The following is a 15738-nucleotide window of genomic DNA, read 5'->3' on the forward strand; positions in this document are numbered from 1 at the left end:
CACTGCTGAAAAAGCACCACTATAAAGCAAAGAGAGGGATTCATTAATGTAAGGTCATCTTGATTTATGATGTGTGAATTTGGTGCTGAGAGTCTGAGACCAAGGGGGTGGGTGGCAAACACAGCACCCTGTGTTATAGGTTGAGACACCGGGATCCCCCTCGGCTGGCTCCCCATCCTGTCTCCAACTCTCCCAGCCTGTTAGTTCATAGAGGAGGCTCCGGCCCAGCCACTGCAGCTTTGTCCTGATGAACCGTGTAAATCCACCTTGATTACTACATTGGGATCACCACGCTGGCTTTGGCGGTGCTGAAAATCCGTCTTTGACGTGTGCTAAACATCCTGGTAGCCGCAGTGGATGCCCACCGTCTCTCTGTGCTGTTGTTCACGCTCCATTTCTGTGACATGGTGGATTGATGAACTGCTGAATCATCAATCAAAAGCCAAAGTATTTATTTTTCATATACTAAAGGGGCTGCTATCTGAGAGCTGACCACTGCCTTCGGGCTGCATCACAGCCCAGTGCACTTGCTGTGTAACTGGCTTGTTAGAACCATCAGTCCTCCTCCGTCTCAGCTGAGGACACTGCTATCCTGGATGACATATGAGTTCATGCTCACCTCCTGAGCTCAATGGAACCTTAAGCCCTCCACCATCCATGACGCTCTGATGTAATATGTTAGTTGTGAGGTACTGAGCTTGCTTTGGATTATAAGTAGGCCTACAATACTGTATTATCATTTTCTCAGGCCCGTGTCTTGGTCAAGGTTGCCAAACCTGAGCATTAGTTTGTTTATTTTATTGACCATTTCTGGAAATAATGACACAATTGCTTTTCATAATTTCTTAACGATTTCATTTACAGGCCCAAACTAACTGTGTAAAAGTACACGATTTGTTTTGAAACCCAAATAGACATTATGTTAAGTCATTTGTTTGAATAGCTAGTAAGGGCGGTTCGGAGATTGAAATAGCCCCGTGTTTATATTCTGGTTAATTACTCTGTTTGGATAAAATGCTATTGTCTATGAAAACTTTATGGGATGAAAAGAAATGAACACACACAACAGCCTCAACTCCACAACCTGTGGGAAAACAAGGCTACCTGTTAATTAAAGAGCCCGTTAAAGGGGAAGTTCACCCATCTGGCCTTATTTTCACTCTTTCTGTGCTTGTAGTTGATATTTTGTTTCTTTACAGTGAAAATTGGTTGTCACATTTTTCTGAGTCATCACTTGGCGTTGATTATAATGCAAAATGCAAATATGTCTAAAGCATATTACAAAACACTCTAAAACACTCGAAACCAACTCATGTTACATCAGAGTCCCATTTGGAATGATGTTTCTGCACTAAAAACATTCCATTGTGCCATAAATCCATATTTGCATGATGCTGTTTATAACAAGAACAAAAATATGGATTTATGGGACAGTGGAAAAAATAGCAAGAATTGAGTGTAGAGATATGATTCAGAATGGGATTGTGATGTAATAGGAGCTGGTGTGGAGTGTTTTAGAGCGTTTTCTAACATGCTTTAGACACATTTTCATGTAGACAATGGCAAGTGATGACTCGGGCAAAATGTGTCTACCAATTTTCTCTGTAATTAAACTAAATATACATATTTTTTAACGGTTCTGTGCCTTCAAAGAACAGTATTGTCCATGTATGGTAATGTATAACGACTACATATCTGGATATTTATGATAATAGATTCACAGAAATAGGATTGACATCTGTATGCTACATAAAACCTGTAGTTGTAAAGATCTGATCGAGACAAATGATTGGTGTTGTAAACTCTAACGGCTTTGCTCGAGCAGTAGAGTGGCCTTGTTTGACGTGAAAGAACACCATCCACAGTAAGGCTTAACATTGTGAAGAAAGATCTCACCTTGCTCTAGTGAAACCTAGCAATTTGTTGAGATAAAGCACATAGTAAGTGTGATTATTGTGATTGTGGGCTCTTGGATCGCAGGAGGAACATGGGAAAAGTGCTAAACAAACTACCAAATTGCACACCACCAGTGTGCCAGAGTAAACAAAATAGCACCCATTTCATGTCTGTGTTTACTCAGCAGCAATGTGGCCTCAATTAGCCTGGAGTGTGAAAATGGGATTGCGCGAGATAAACATTGTGAAAGGTGCTGTGTAGGAAGAGCGCCACGTGAAATGGACTGTTTTCTGAGACAATTTCATTTTATTGAAACCACACACTGTTTCCATCAGTTATGACAACTATCTGTGCCCCCCACCAGTGCCTCCAGAGTAGACTACACAATCCCCCCCCCCCCCACCGGTGGAGTGGGAGTGTCAAGAGATTGTATTGTCTAGTAGTGAGGTGCTCTGACTTCGACCACTTCTGTGTTGAGCATACTGATCATTCTTGCTGTGGGCCCTATTCAAGCAAACACAGGAAACAGTCATCAGTAAAAAAACAAAACACTGATCTAGTACTATCAGAATGCACATTTTGATTCATGTCCTACAAGAATAATACAGTTTACTCTGTGAAACAACAAGAAAATGCTTAAACTTTCTCATTGTACAGAGAATAACAGTTTTTTCTTGTCTTATGCTTTCAGTTCATCTTTGTTTTCAATAGTCAACTGAGGTAAAAGTGTAACTAATAATGCAGTACCTGGAAAACCTATGTCCATTATATTCATAACAAATCTCAATAACTTGATACAGTTGAAGTCAGAAGTTTACATACACTTCGGTTGGAGTCATTAAAACCTGTTTTTCAACCACTCAACACATTTCTTGTTAACAAACTATAGTTTTGGCAAGTCGGTTAGGACATCTACCTTGTGCATGACACAAGTAATTTTTCCAACAATTGTTTCCAGACAGATTATTTCACTTATAGTTCACTGTATCACAATACCAGTGGGTCAGAAGTTTACAAACACTAAGTTGACTGTGCCTTTAAACAGCTTGGAAAATTCCAGAAAATTATGTCTTTAGAAGCTTCTGATAGGCTAATTGACATCATTTGAGTCAATTGGAGGTGTACCTGTGGAAGTATTTCAAGGCCTACCTTCAAACTCAGTGCCTCTTTGCTTGACATCATGGGAAAATCAAAAGAAATCAGCCAAGACCTCAGAACATTTTTTGTAGACCTCCACAAGTCTGGTTCATCCTTGGGAGCAATTTCCAAACGCTTGAAGGTACCATGTTCATCTGTACAAACAATAGTACGCAAGTATAAACACCACGGGACCACGCAGCCGTCATACCGTTCAGGAAGGAGACGCGTTCTGTCTCCAAGAGATGAACGTACTTTGGTGCGAAAAGTGCAAATCAATCTCAGAACAACAGCAAAGGACCTTATGAAGATGCTGGAGGAAACCGGTTCAAAAGTATCTCTATCCACAGTAAAAACGAGTCCTTTATCGACATAACCTGAAAGGCCGCTCAGCAAGGAAGAAGCCACTGCTCCAAAACCACCATAAAAAAGACAGACTATGGTTTGCAACTGCACATAGGGACAAAGATTGTACCTTTTGGAGAAATGTCCTCTGGTCTGATGAAACAAACATATAATTGTTTGGCCATGATGACCATCGTTATGTTTGGAGGAAAAGGGGGAGGCTTGCAAGCCGAAGAACACCATCCCAACCGTGAAGCACGGGGGTGACAGCATCATGTTGTGGGGGTGCTTTGCTGCAGGAGGGACTGGTGCACTTCGCAAAATAGATGGCATCATAAGGATGAAAAATTATGTGGATATATTGAAACAACATATCAAGACATCAGTCAGGAACTTAAAGCTTGGTCACAAATGGGTCTTCCAAATGGACAATGACCCCAATCATACTTCCAAAGTTGTGACAAAATGGCTTAAGGACAACAAAGTCAAGGTATTGGAGTAGCCATCACAAAGCCCTGACCTCAATCCTATAGAACATTTGTGGGCAGAACTGAAAAACGTGTGCGAGCAAGGAGGCCTATAAACCTGATTCAGTTACACCAGCTCTGTCAGGAGGAATGGGCCAAAATTCACCCAACTTATTGTGGGAAACCTGTGGAAGGCTATCCGAAACGTTTGACCCAAGTTAAACTATTTAAAGGCAATGCTACCAAATACTAATTGAGTATATGTAAACTTCTGACCCACTGGGAATGTGATGAAAAAAATAAAAACTGAAATAAATCATTCTCTCTACTATTATTCTGACATTTCACATTCTTAAAATAAAGTGGTGATCCTAACTGACCTAAGACAGGGAATTTTTACTGGGATTAAATGTCAGGAATTGTGAAAAGCTGAGTTTAAATATATTTGGCTAGGTGTATGTAAACTTCCGACTTCAACTGTAGGAGAAAGTAATAATTTAATACAACCACAATAAAAGAAATGACACTGGAAAGTCTAGGTCCATTCTTAATCACTCTTAGTGTGTTTTTAATGGTTTAACTAAGCTGGCCTTCTCTTGGTGCCTATGTTTAAGGACTCCTGATTGTCGCAGCGGTCTAAGGCACTGCATCTCAGTGCTAGAGGTGTCACTACAGACCCTGGTTCAATTCCAAGCTGTATCATGAGTCCTATAGGGTGGCACACAATTGGCCCAGCGTTGTTAGGGTTTGGCCAGGGTAGGCCGTCATTGTAAATAGGAATTTGTCCTTTACTGACTTTCCTAGTTAAAAAAAATAAAAAAATAAGGTGCCTGCCAAGAGAGTGGTCTGGTTTGCCTCACTAAATGAGAAACCAGCAGGAACGGGTACAACGACCTATGCAGAACCTAAAGGTATTCATTTTGAATGCATATCCTTAAGCAAAAGTTGTTATTCCTTTGTACCTTTCAAGGACCAGACCCTGAAAATGATAATTATGTTGGCTGTTTTACTAGCTGAGGAAATTGACTTTGGTTTAGCCTACTTGAATAAAAACTCTTCAATTAAGCAGGCGTCTGTCTAAAGTATTCTGTCTTTTCAAGGTGAATATATAACTATCACAATTTTCCTGTGATAAAACAGTAGGAAGGGATTAGAAGAAACAAAAACAACTCACCATGAAATGAGGGCTGGCAATAAGTCCATAATGAAATGAGAACCATATTGAAATGTCACTTTGCTGGCTCTAATGCAGCTGTATTCTCCAATGAATTTCATGGCATAGATTAAAGTATTCCATAGATGTTACCACGTATCTAGACCATTGAATGTTATAATCATTGTAATATATTGCTTGTAGATGATTATGTATCTATTCATCAGTATTTACCTATTATCGCTGCATCATTTCAACACCGGTATTCAGATACATGGGGATTTGTCACAACAAGTTAAACCTTGTCAATGCCTTATTGCCAATGCCCAAGAATGCCTGAATAGTCCGATCAATTGTTGTTTCAAAAAATAAAAATAAGCGTGACCTTTTCCAGACTCTTCACCATAATTTGACCATAAACTAAATGAGTCGAGCGCAGAAGTGTGTGTGTGAATTAGCTCATTCAAAATGAAACAGAGATGCATTTATCTAAGTGAATGCTTTATGCCTGATGTAGCAGCCAGTCAGTTCTTCCATTAAATTATTTTCAAGGAATGATTCTCCAAGCATTTGAGGGTAGACAGGTTTGCAAATGGTGATACTTTCCATGGCTGCTGCTTAGTGAGAGTTGTTTATTTGGGAGTTATTTTGGCCTAGGTTTATTAAGATGTTCCCTGTGACATGGTTGCACACTGAAATATTGTCCCTGCCAACAAAGAGAACACTCTTCATTATAAAAATAAACAGTTGTTTGTTCAGTCATGTTCTTTATAAGATCTCTCCCTACGTTCTACTTGCTCACAACAATTCCAAATATTTGAAGCATTTTGTGTTGGTATTATTATTATTATTGAGTGTGTGTCATGAGTGTCATTTAAGGATGCTATTATATAGAGTATTTAACATGTTTTTCCTCATGACAAATACTAGCTCTATATCCTGTTGTTTTATAATCTAGTAAGCCTTTTTTTGTAAAATCCTCAGCAGTATTTGTACAGGGTAGCCAGTAGGCTAACCTCTCAAATGAATAGTAGCTGTTGGCCTATTGATAGAAATAGTAGTGGCTATGGCCTAAAAATTCAGTTCTAATTGTTGTTCACCGCTTCTAGCTAATTTCCCCCCTCTGTTATCAATGGAAAATTAGCAGAAGTAGTCAGATAAGCCGACAGAGGGCGATCAGAATCCAAATTGACGGACCCCTCCTCTCCCTAACCCATCCCCGCCTCTTGATTGAGGGAGGTGTCGGGGATCCCCTACAACAAACCCACATTCAGATGTAATTAATATATCCATCACAACCCGTGGAGGATATATCAGAGGGAGCAGGTTACTCTCTCAGCGTCCTGCAAAAGAAAACGAAACACCATGCCGATCCTCAGAGGGGAGGACTTGAAACTGGAATCACGCGTCAAAGCGCACAAGAATGAGAACCGCTGATGCCACTGATGCTGCCACAGAGCCATTTCATATAATATATTGAATTCGTGCGTAAAAGGGAAACACTGCCTATATCTATATTTGTTTTGCGAAAGAGACTATTCATCTTTACCATCTTCAATCAAGTATCGTTTGCTATGGAGTAAGCAGTCTGACTTTTAAGGACACCAACACTCAAGAAGTGAAGTTTGGCTGGATGTAACTCAAGCCGGTGCGCACTCCGCAAGAACCGGGCACAACTGTACGCAGCAAAGTAGACTAGGCCTACCTGTTTACCTGTATCCTCTAATACTGTCTTATAGTGCGTAACGGACATGGATCAATCACAGCATTTTGTAGCAATGTACTTGCTGATGTTGTCCCTCGGACTTATAATAGAAGAAGGGCTATGCCAGCATTATTACCTCCTCCGTCCTATCCCGAGTGACAGTTTACCACTTGTGGAATTAAAAGAGGACCCAGATCCTGTCTTTGACCCAAAAGAGAGGGACCTCAATGAAACCGAACTGAAAAGTGTATTGGGGGACTTTGATAGTCGCTTGATGTCTATTACACCACAGGATAAATACACTGGCAACGATGAGCTTGACGATGTGGACATTCAACAGAAGCCCAGTGGAGTGATGCCGAATGAAATCAAAGCAATGGATTTTGACGTACAGTTTGGCAAGAAGCACAAACCCAATAAAAAACTTAAACGGAGGCTGCAGCAGTGGCTGTGGTCATTCTCATTCTGTCCCGTCATGTATACATGGAACGACCTCGGCAGCAGATTTTGGCCACGTTATGTGAGAGTGGGAAACTGTCAAAGCAAAAGATCATGTTCGGTTCCAGAGGGGATGGTCTGCAAACCAGCAAACTCGACCCATTTTACGATATTGAGATGGCGGTGTATACAGAAGAAAGGGGGCCTCAAATGTACTTGGATACCAGTTCAATACCCGATGATAACCGAATGCAAATGCGCCTGCTCGAACTGAAATAACTGTTTTCAAGTATAAATTATAATGACTTTGTAATTTTGTATGCACTACCGAGTGTAGGAATGTATTTTATGTATATGAGGTGCCATTCAATTATGTAGGTTATTGTAAAAAGTCAGTATTACGTTTAACCAGAGTCTACCGTATTTGTCGAAAGTATTGGTTATACTTGTTGTATTTATATTGAAGATCAATCATAAATATGTTGTTTTCCATTATGGAAACTAATCTATCGACCTCAGATTTCATGTGGATTGTGGATTGGTAGCCTATTTCAACGATTTATCAAGTAAATTAAGAGAACTGCTATTTATTCTTTATATTCATATAATAAAATGTCCCTGAAATAATTAAATCTCTATTTTGTCTTAAAATATATGTATCTCCCCTATACCTATCAACTCAACACACCGTGAACCCTTTGATGGAGTAATGACACCTGTCACAATTAGGGTTTATAGCGTGCGCACTCACTCACTCTGAACCAAACTCTCAGGAGTCTCGCGTAGTTTGCGCAAGTAAGCAGACTCTCAGTAAAGCAGCGTGCACCGGTAATACATGGGTAACCTATGGGCGGCTCTCAGTAGATTACTTACGTACACAGTTATACACTTTCATAGAGCTGGGGCCACGACATACCTGTTAATTATATTTGTTAAAACTTGGGGTTCCCAGGAGTGGATACGGGCTGAGGATTGCCTGAATCATAATTGTTAAGCGTTTGTATTCATGCGTATATGCGCACAATTCACGCACACTATTGGATAAATGGAGGGAGTTTTGTTCTTTTTCTACAATCTTACTTTTTTGTATCATAGCAACTGAAACTAAAATATTCATGAGAACAAGTTTGGTGACCTTGGACAATCTATCAACGTCTCAAATTGAGTTGATATTTTCCCACATTTGTTTTATCAACCAGTGACCAGTCCTATAATTACCCTGCCATAGTAAAACCATCTGTCCTCCATCAAACAGTGATCAGCTTACGAACCCATTAGAAATGTACATGCTGATGAATTAACACCGATTTATTGATCCATAGTTTCAGCAGCTGTTGACAGTTCTCAGAGAGTCATCTCCAACACCCACCTCCTCATTAGAAACACAGCAGGAGTGAGCTCTTGAATGGAGCTGGAATTCCAGAGTAAGCAGAGGCCAATATTCCACCTGAAGTTGAACAAATATAAGTTATTTCTACCATCAAAACAATAGCTAATTAGGGATTGTTTCATTATGCAGACAATGCAGTCTAGCCTACTAGCCTATTCATAGCAATATACAGTATTTAGCTGGTAGACTATTTATATTACACATTAGAACTCAGACTCCACACTGTCGGGGCGATCCATCTCATCACTCATAGGCTTACCAGTGTTCACAGAAGGGGGGTTGCAATCATGAGGCCGCTTTGTCTCTGGCAGTCATCCGCCTGGTTTTCTAGAGAGGTGGAGGGCCAGCACTCTCACTAGAGGAACTGTCATTATTCTCGAGGGGAGGAAGAAGAGGAGGAGCCAGGCCTCTTTCATTGTCGGGCCCGACAGTGAGGTCTCTGTCGGGACTGGAAGGCTGCTTGTGCTAGCTGCTGCCATGGTGTTTCGTCAGTGGAGGATGAGGTGGTTGCTTTGCTGATGTGGTTATCATGGGTAATTTGGCACGAGCTTGTTCAGATAAAGATTTTTTGCATCTTTTTTGTGGACCACTTGGTCTTGCCTTATGTTTATCCATCTCGAACAACGTACTCACTGTCCATCCGAGTCCGACCTGATTCACCTACATTTTTTAAAACTTGATTGCCAATTAGGTGAGGAGGAAGGCGGGCTGCTGCCGGCGCCACTAAAAATAGCCTAATTAGATGCACAACAACTATATTGTCTGTCTGCCTCACCTACTACCATGTAGATTGGACAACACAAACACTTCACTTGCTACATTCGGAAATTTAAAAAGAGGGTTACTGTCAAAATTATTATTAAAAATGTTTTAAAATGTAGACATAGGTGCGCATGGGTCCCCATAGCTTGTGGGGGCAGTGGGGTTTCCTCTACACCAGTGCATATGTTATAGCAATCTGGTGCCCAATGGAACAGTCGATGACATGGCTTGCAACCATTGGTTAATGTGTTCAATGTCTGAGCAGGGGTACGCTACCATAATTTTTACCCAATTTCTGCTGGTCACTGAGGTTTACTTATGAGTGAATATAATCCATAATGTGGATATGCAGTGGCTTTGATTTTTAGGGTTCTCATATCTACACAATTTGGGCTGAATAAACATAGAGACAGAGCTCCAGATGCAGGATCATACACAGTATATCATCAATGAACAATGAAGAATTTGACTGACACTGACCCATTTGACTTTACCATGGAATGTAATCTCATATGGTTATAATGCCTATGACTGTCAAGTCTCAGTTTACAAGCTATGTAAAGTGACCTAATATGTAAACCTATTTCAGGTTTTGTGTGTCATTGTGGGGTATTTAAGTAGACGGCAGGATTACAGCGTCTACTCAGTAACAGTTGGCCTGGAAAAGTTGTTAAATATGAAGCAAAATTAATTTGACTTTTACTCAGAAAGTAGGTATCAAATATACTTATTTGTTCTATTATATTCCAACACTTTATAATTAATATGGATTTAATACTGAAAGGGTCAGTGTAAGACATTGTTGAGCAAGGTACACAGCAACAGAACAAAGCAAACAAATCAAGTCTACATAGCCTTTCAGTCTTTCTATTTTGCTACACATTTACAGATGTAGGATCTTAATGTGAGCCAGTCTCCTACAGTAGGAAAATAATCCTGCAGCAACAGGAAATGTGAATTATTATGTGGATTATAATTAAATAGTATTTTTATAGGGGTTGATACATTTTTTGTAATAGCAAAAATCAAGTCTGAAATTTCTAGGTGGAAATTACAAACTTTTAGAAGCCATTTTAAAACTAAAATACACTACAAGTTTGTATTTCCTGCCTTGCAGGAAATGCTCATGGACAAAAGAGTGATCAAATGAAGATCCTACATCTGTAATGAAAAGTGTAAAATATATATATATTTTTTTAAGACATATTTTTCTCCGAAAATATTTCCTCATTGTGTAATATAGACCATTTCCTTTTACAATGTAATTTCACTTTGATTGACTTGACCAACCACATGACATCACTTTGGGGTAAGATTTTTATATTCAACTGCATATCTTTTTCTTTCCTCTGGTTGTCTTAGAGCTGTAGGAAAGTGCTGACGCTGGTCAGAAGATTTGTGTGTGGAGTAATAAGTGTTGACAGAGCGGTTGGTGCCTGCTAATACCAGCTGCAGACCGGAGGATGCAGGGCAGCTAATGCCCCCTGTCACCATGAGCTGGCTTTTAGTGCTCCCTTCCTTAACACAGCATGCTGTGCCTCAAAAGACCCAGGCTCCATGGCCAGAGATCTCTGAAGTCTGAGATATACAACAATGTAATGCTTGTAGCCACCAGCAATCCATAAACTTAATGATATTTTTAGCTATGGGTTCTTTTTATTGCTTTTCTTTCTTTTTCTTTCCTTAATCAACTTCTTTGTTGTTGTTGCAAGGCTCAGGCAGACACATTTGAGCCAAAACTTGTGGCTGATTAAATTCCCCTAAAGGTTTCAGATAGTTGCCTAATCAAAGCAGCGTCCCCTAGATGCCAACCATAATACAATTATGATTAACAGACTAAGCTCGTTTATGCCTGATGTATAGGAAAACTGGATTGATCATTCATTGAGTGGCTCACTAATTGAGAAAAGATTACACTAACTTCTAAAATGAAGGTTGGCTGGTCCATAAATTATCATTTTGACATCAACATTTCTTATCTTTTTGATAGGTGTATAAGAGCAATAAGGTAAATTATGCTTTTGTTTTATTACTTTTCCAATAGGACTATGCTTTCAGTCAAATCATTTCCTTTTCCAACATGGGATGACATACATTCTTGGTTCAAATTTAAATGATCACTAACTCACAACAAATATATTTAATAATTGACACAAAGTTCAAAGCTTTGTTGATCTACACTTTGACCTTTTTTGAGGACATAAAATGAGTTGTATTGCTTTGATGTACATGCATGGGCAGCATATCATTCTCCTGTAATGAAAAATTCCAAGCCAAGATTCACTTTACATACAATACTATTACACCTATCAGATGAATGATGGAAGTTGGAGATCAGTTGTAAAGACTCAAATGTTGGCGAAGCCTGTGTTCCTTGACATCTTTCAGAACTCTTTGGAAGAAGGTGTTGGAGCTGGCATCAGAGATCATCAAAGGGTTTACACATCTCTGAAATGCTTTGGCCTTGATTCAAAATTACACCCGTTTATTCAACCGTCCATCACCTTCAAAGTAGCAGAGAGAGCTTTTTGAAATAGGATACCTGAAACATATGTTTCAGCTTATAAGAATGAAAGGCATCCATGTACATTTATTTAAACCTGTGGTCGCATGGTGATATGGTGGCAACTACTTTCTTTTGTCATCCATTTGGCCTTATATAATATGTCATAATTATGGAATGCATGTACAAAATGAATAATTCAGAACTTGTCATAGTTGTAAATGTATTATAGTCAGCCTAGGGCTTGGTCTACGTCCCTGACATCATTTAATAATACATTGTAGTCGTATCACTCTCAGCTCAGCGTATACTGTAGTCTATATTGTAGTCATATACTGGTTAAACCACACAGGACGATAAGTTTGTATTAAATACACTACCGTTCAAATGTTTGGGGTCACTTAGAAATGTCAAGATTTTCCATGAAAACATACATGAAATGAGTTGCAAAATGAATAGGAAATATAGTCAAGACGTTGACAAGGTTATAAATAATGATTTTTAATTGAAATAATAATTGTGTCCTTCAAACTTTTCTTTGTCAAAGAATCCTCCATTTGCAGAAATTACAGCCTTTCAGACCTTTGACATTCTAGTCTAGTAATTTGTTGAGGTAATCTGAAGAGATTTCACCTCATGCATCCTGAAGCACCTCCCACAAGTTGGATTGGCTTGATGGGCACTTCTTACGTACCATACGGTCAATCTGCTCCCACAACAGCTCAATAGGGTTGAGATCCAGTGACCGCTGGCCACTCCATTATAGACAGAATACCAGCTGACTGCTTCTTCCCTAAATAGTTATTGCATAGTTTGGAGCTGTGCTTTGGGTCATTATCCTGTTGAAGGAGGAAATTGGCTCCAATTACGTGCCGTCCACAGGGTATGGCATGGTGTTGAAAAATGGAGTGATAGCCTTCCTTCTTCAAGATCCCTTTTACCCTGTACAAATCTCCCACATTACCATCACCAAGGCACCTCCAGACCATCACATTGCCTCCACAATGCTTTGACAGATGGCGTCAAGCACTCCTCCAGCATCTTTTCATATTTTCTGCGTCTCACAAATGTTCTTCATTGTGATCCGAACATCTCAGTGTAGATTTTCTGTCGAAGGAGACTTTTTCGGACCAAAATGTCCACTGTGTTCTTTTGCCCAGCTTAATATCCATGTTTAATGAACAAAAACGTAACACGAATCAAAAACAAAGAACTGTAATGAAGGCCAAATCCCGAAACAACCTATACTTGTTTAAACTAACACAGAGACAGGAACAAGGACACTAAGGACAATCACTCAAACTAAACACTCTAATGAATATGGCTGCTCTAAATATGGTTCCCAATCAGAGACAACGATAATCACTGTTCTGACAGGCAGCCATAGACTAACAGTTTCTAGACATCCCACAAAACCCCAAGACAAAAACACACCAGAATAACCCATGTCACACCCTGGCCTGACCGAATAAATGAAGAATAAACATAATATATTTAAGAGGACAGTTTTATAGCGTGACAATCAGGGCTTAGTTTTCATCTGTCCATAACATTTTTTCCAATCTTCCTCTGTCCAATGTCTGTTTAAAATGATTTGCCCAGCTTAATATTTTATTTTTATTGTCCAATCTGAGGATATGGCTTTTTCTTTGTAACTCTGCCTAGAAGACCAGCATCCCGGAGTTATCATTTCACTGTTGACTTTAAGACTGGTGTTTTGATGTTACTTTTAATGAAGCTGCTTTTCTTTGAGGACTTGTTAGGTGTCTGTTTTCAAACTAGACACTTAATGTATCCTGTTGTCCTCTTGCTCAGTCTGTCAGTGTAGGACAACTCCTGTTTCTATTCTGGTTAGTGCCAGTTTGCACTGTTCTGTGATAGGAGTAGTACACCGTGTTGTACGAGATCTTCAGTTTCTTGGCAATTTTTCACACAGAATAGCCTTAATTTCTCAGAACAAGAATAGACTGATGAGTTTCAGAAGAAAGTACATTGTTTTTTACTTGTACATGCAATTAGTGAATAAAACATTAACACACATTAACTTAAAATGGTCTTTAATTGACTGCAATGGGCATTTGAATTTATGATAAGCTGCATTTTTCAGTGGAATGCTTTGAAAGGCTGACCTGTCCTGTCAAACATTTTATTTTTTCTGTAAAGGATGCCTTTTGGCCTTTGGCCTAGTTCACTGTACGCTCCCACACATCAGATAATTGGAGGCTTTTGAAATATCCTCTCTTGTTGCTTAGCCCTGTCTTGGTCACGGTGTTTGGATGAGACACGTGGACAGGTTGATGTTGATTTTTTAGCATTTTTTCTCTCTGAATGTCTTTGACTTGGTTTTGATGGTTCGTGGGGGTGATGTGGTGGATTTGATATCCCAAGCCCATTAATCCAAACCTCATCTGGTATGCAAGGTCAGCTCTACTTTGATGTGCTGGGAATAGCATAGTCAAGTCTGAGGCGAGAGGGCACTGCTCGTTTACGAAAGATCAGGAACCGTAGCAACCCTGACACATTTTGGCCTTTGTCCATCAACCACTGTGAAGACAAGGTTTGTTAAAGGGCCCCCTAGCCCTCCAGCTATTGAAAACATATACAGCAGCAACATTTCTGTGAACTTATGAATCAAATAGAAATTATTTTCCATTATCACAGTATAATCAGAGGAATGTATGGAGAATGAATGTTTTCCCCAAGGAGCCACTGCTGATTAGTATCAAACCTAAAACGTTCACTTTTGCGGAGCACCAAAGTTACCTCAACACATGCCAAACACATTCATGAAATGTAAACTTCAATTAGTTGTTTGTTTCCCTTCTAAGAATTCCATTCTCCAAATCTTGGTCTGCTGTATTATAAGCATGGGTTTCAGCACACTTTTTATATTCTCCACTGAATCACAACACATTTTTCACAATTTGAGTGATTAATTATAAGGTCATTTTTTGCCTTGGGTGCATTATATTGAAGTTACAATCAACCTCTTGAATACCAAGTGCTCAAATACTCTTTGCATGTTTTCTTTCAGAGAGCCTTGGAAGCAAAAAGGTGCTTAGAAACAACGTGTTTGTTATGTAAAATAAAACACAACAGCCCCCACTTTGCACCCAGCGCAGGAATTCACTGCAATTAACTCTTCAGCGTCGCATGTAAATATGAACGTCTGAGGCTCTGTGGGCAGGCCGGCGCTCACTCACACACAGGGATCCTGGGCCTTTGTTCTCCCGGGCCTTTGGCCAGCCGCCATGCTGCCTCAGTTGGCGGCACCTCGCTATAATTTTCTCACAATGGCTGGCGTGTGAGCCATCCATCATTCCTCTCCTGTGTCTCCCTGTTCCCCCTAACCATCCCCTCCGTGGCACGTCCCGAACCCCACCACATTCAAGTTTACCCACTCCTGTGTGCATGCCAAGTCTCTGCAGAAAGCTATCATTCTGCCAAGGCGCGTTACGAAGCCAACCGTCACTCTCAGGTTAATTTATTGATTTGCCACACTGTTGTATAGTGCATTGAGAGAGGCCTTGCTGACTTTGATCAGATATGAAAGTTGGACTGGATTTTCTTTGAGAATCAGGCAGGTCGGTCTTTGACTTTCAGGACACTGTTCTCATGTGGTTAAGATCAACCAGTCGTTGAAATAGGTCACATTACCTCAGAAAAGGCTTGATTCTCATGAATGATGACAGATAGTTCTGAAAAGAAGTTCATCATTTTATCTAAAGCTTTAATAAGCATACTCCCATTGATCTGTTCAATTGGTATGGCGAACTCATCAAATTTTTATGTACCATTACTTTCGTACCAAGTCAGATTTAAGACCAAATGGGTTTCTGGTTCAGTGAAAGAGAAGCCTGTGGGCTTCCTGCTTGACCAATGGACAGTGTTCAAGGTTTGCACTAATCCAATAGAAAATCTGCATGGCTTCCACTGTTGTCA

The 15738-nt window shown here is 39.9% G+C and overlaps 1 protein-coding gene across 1 annotated transcript; it reads left to right on the forward strand.

Annotated features, from left to right (window-relative positions):
* Nucleotides 1-6295: 6295 nt before the first annotated feature.
* Nucleotides 6296-7758, forward strand: LOC135554951 (noggin-3-like). Its single transcript, XM_064987336.1, has one exon. The coding sequence runs from the start codon at nucleotides 6750-6752 to the stop codon at nucleotides 7413-7415; it is 666 nt and encodes a 221-aa protein (XP_064843408.1). The 5' UTR covers nucleotides 6296-6749; the 3' UTR covers nucleotides 7416-7758.
* Nucleotides 7759-15738: the final 7980 nt, after the last annotated feature.

Source organism: Oncorhynchus masou, chromosome 15 (assembly GCF_036934945.1).
Source record: "Oncorhynchus masou masou isolate Uvic2021 chromosome 15, UVic_Omas_1.1, whole genome shotgun sequence".
Lineage (NCBI taxonomy): Eukaryota > Metazoa > Chordata > Actinopteri > Salmoniformes > Salmonidae > Oncorhynchus > Oncorhynchus masou.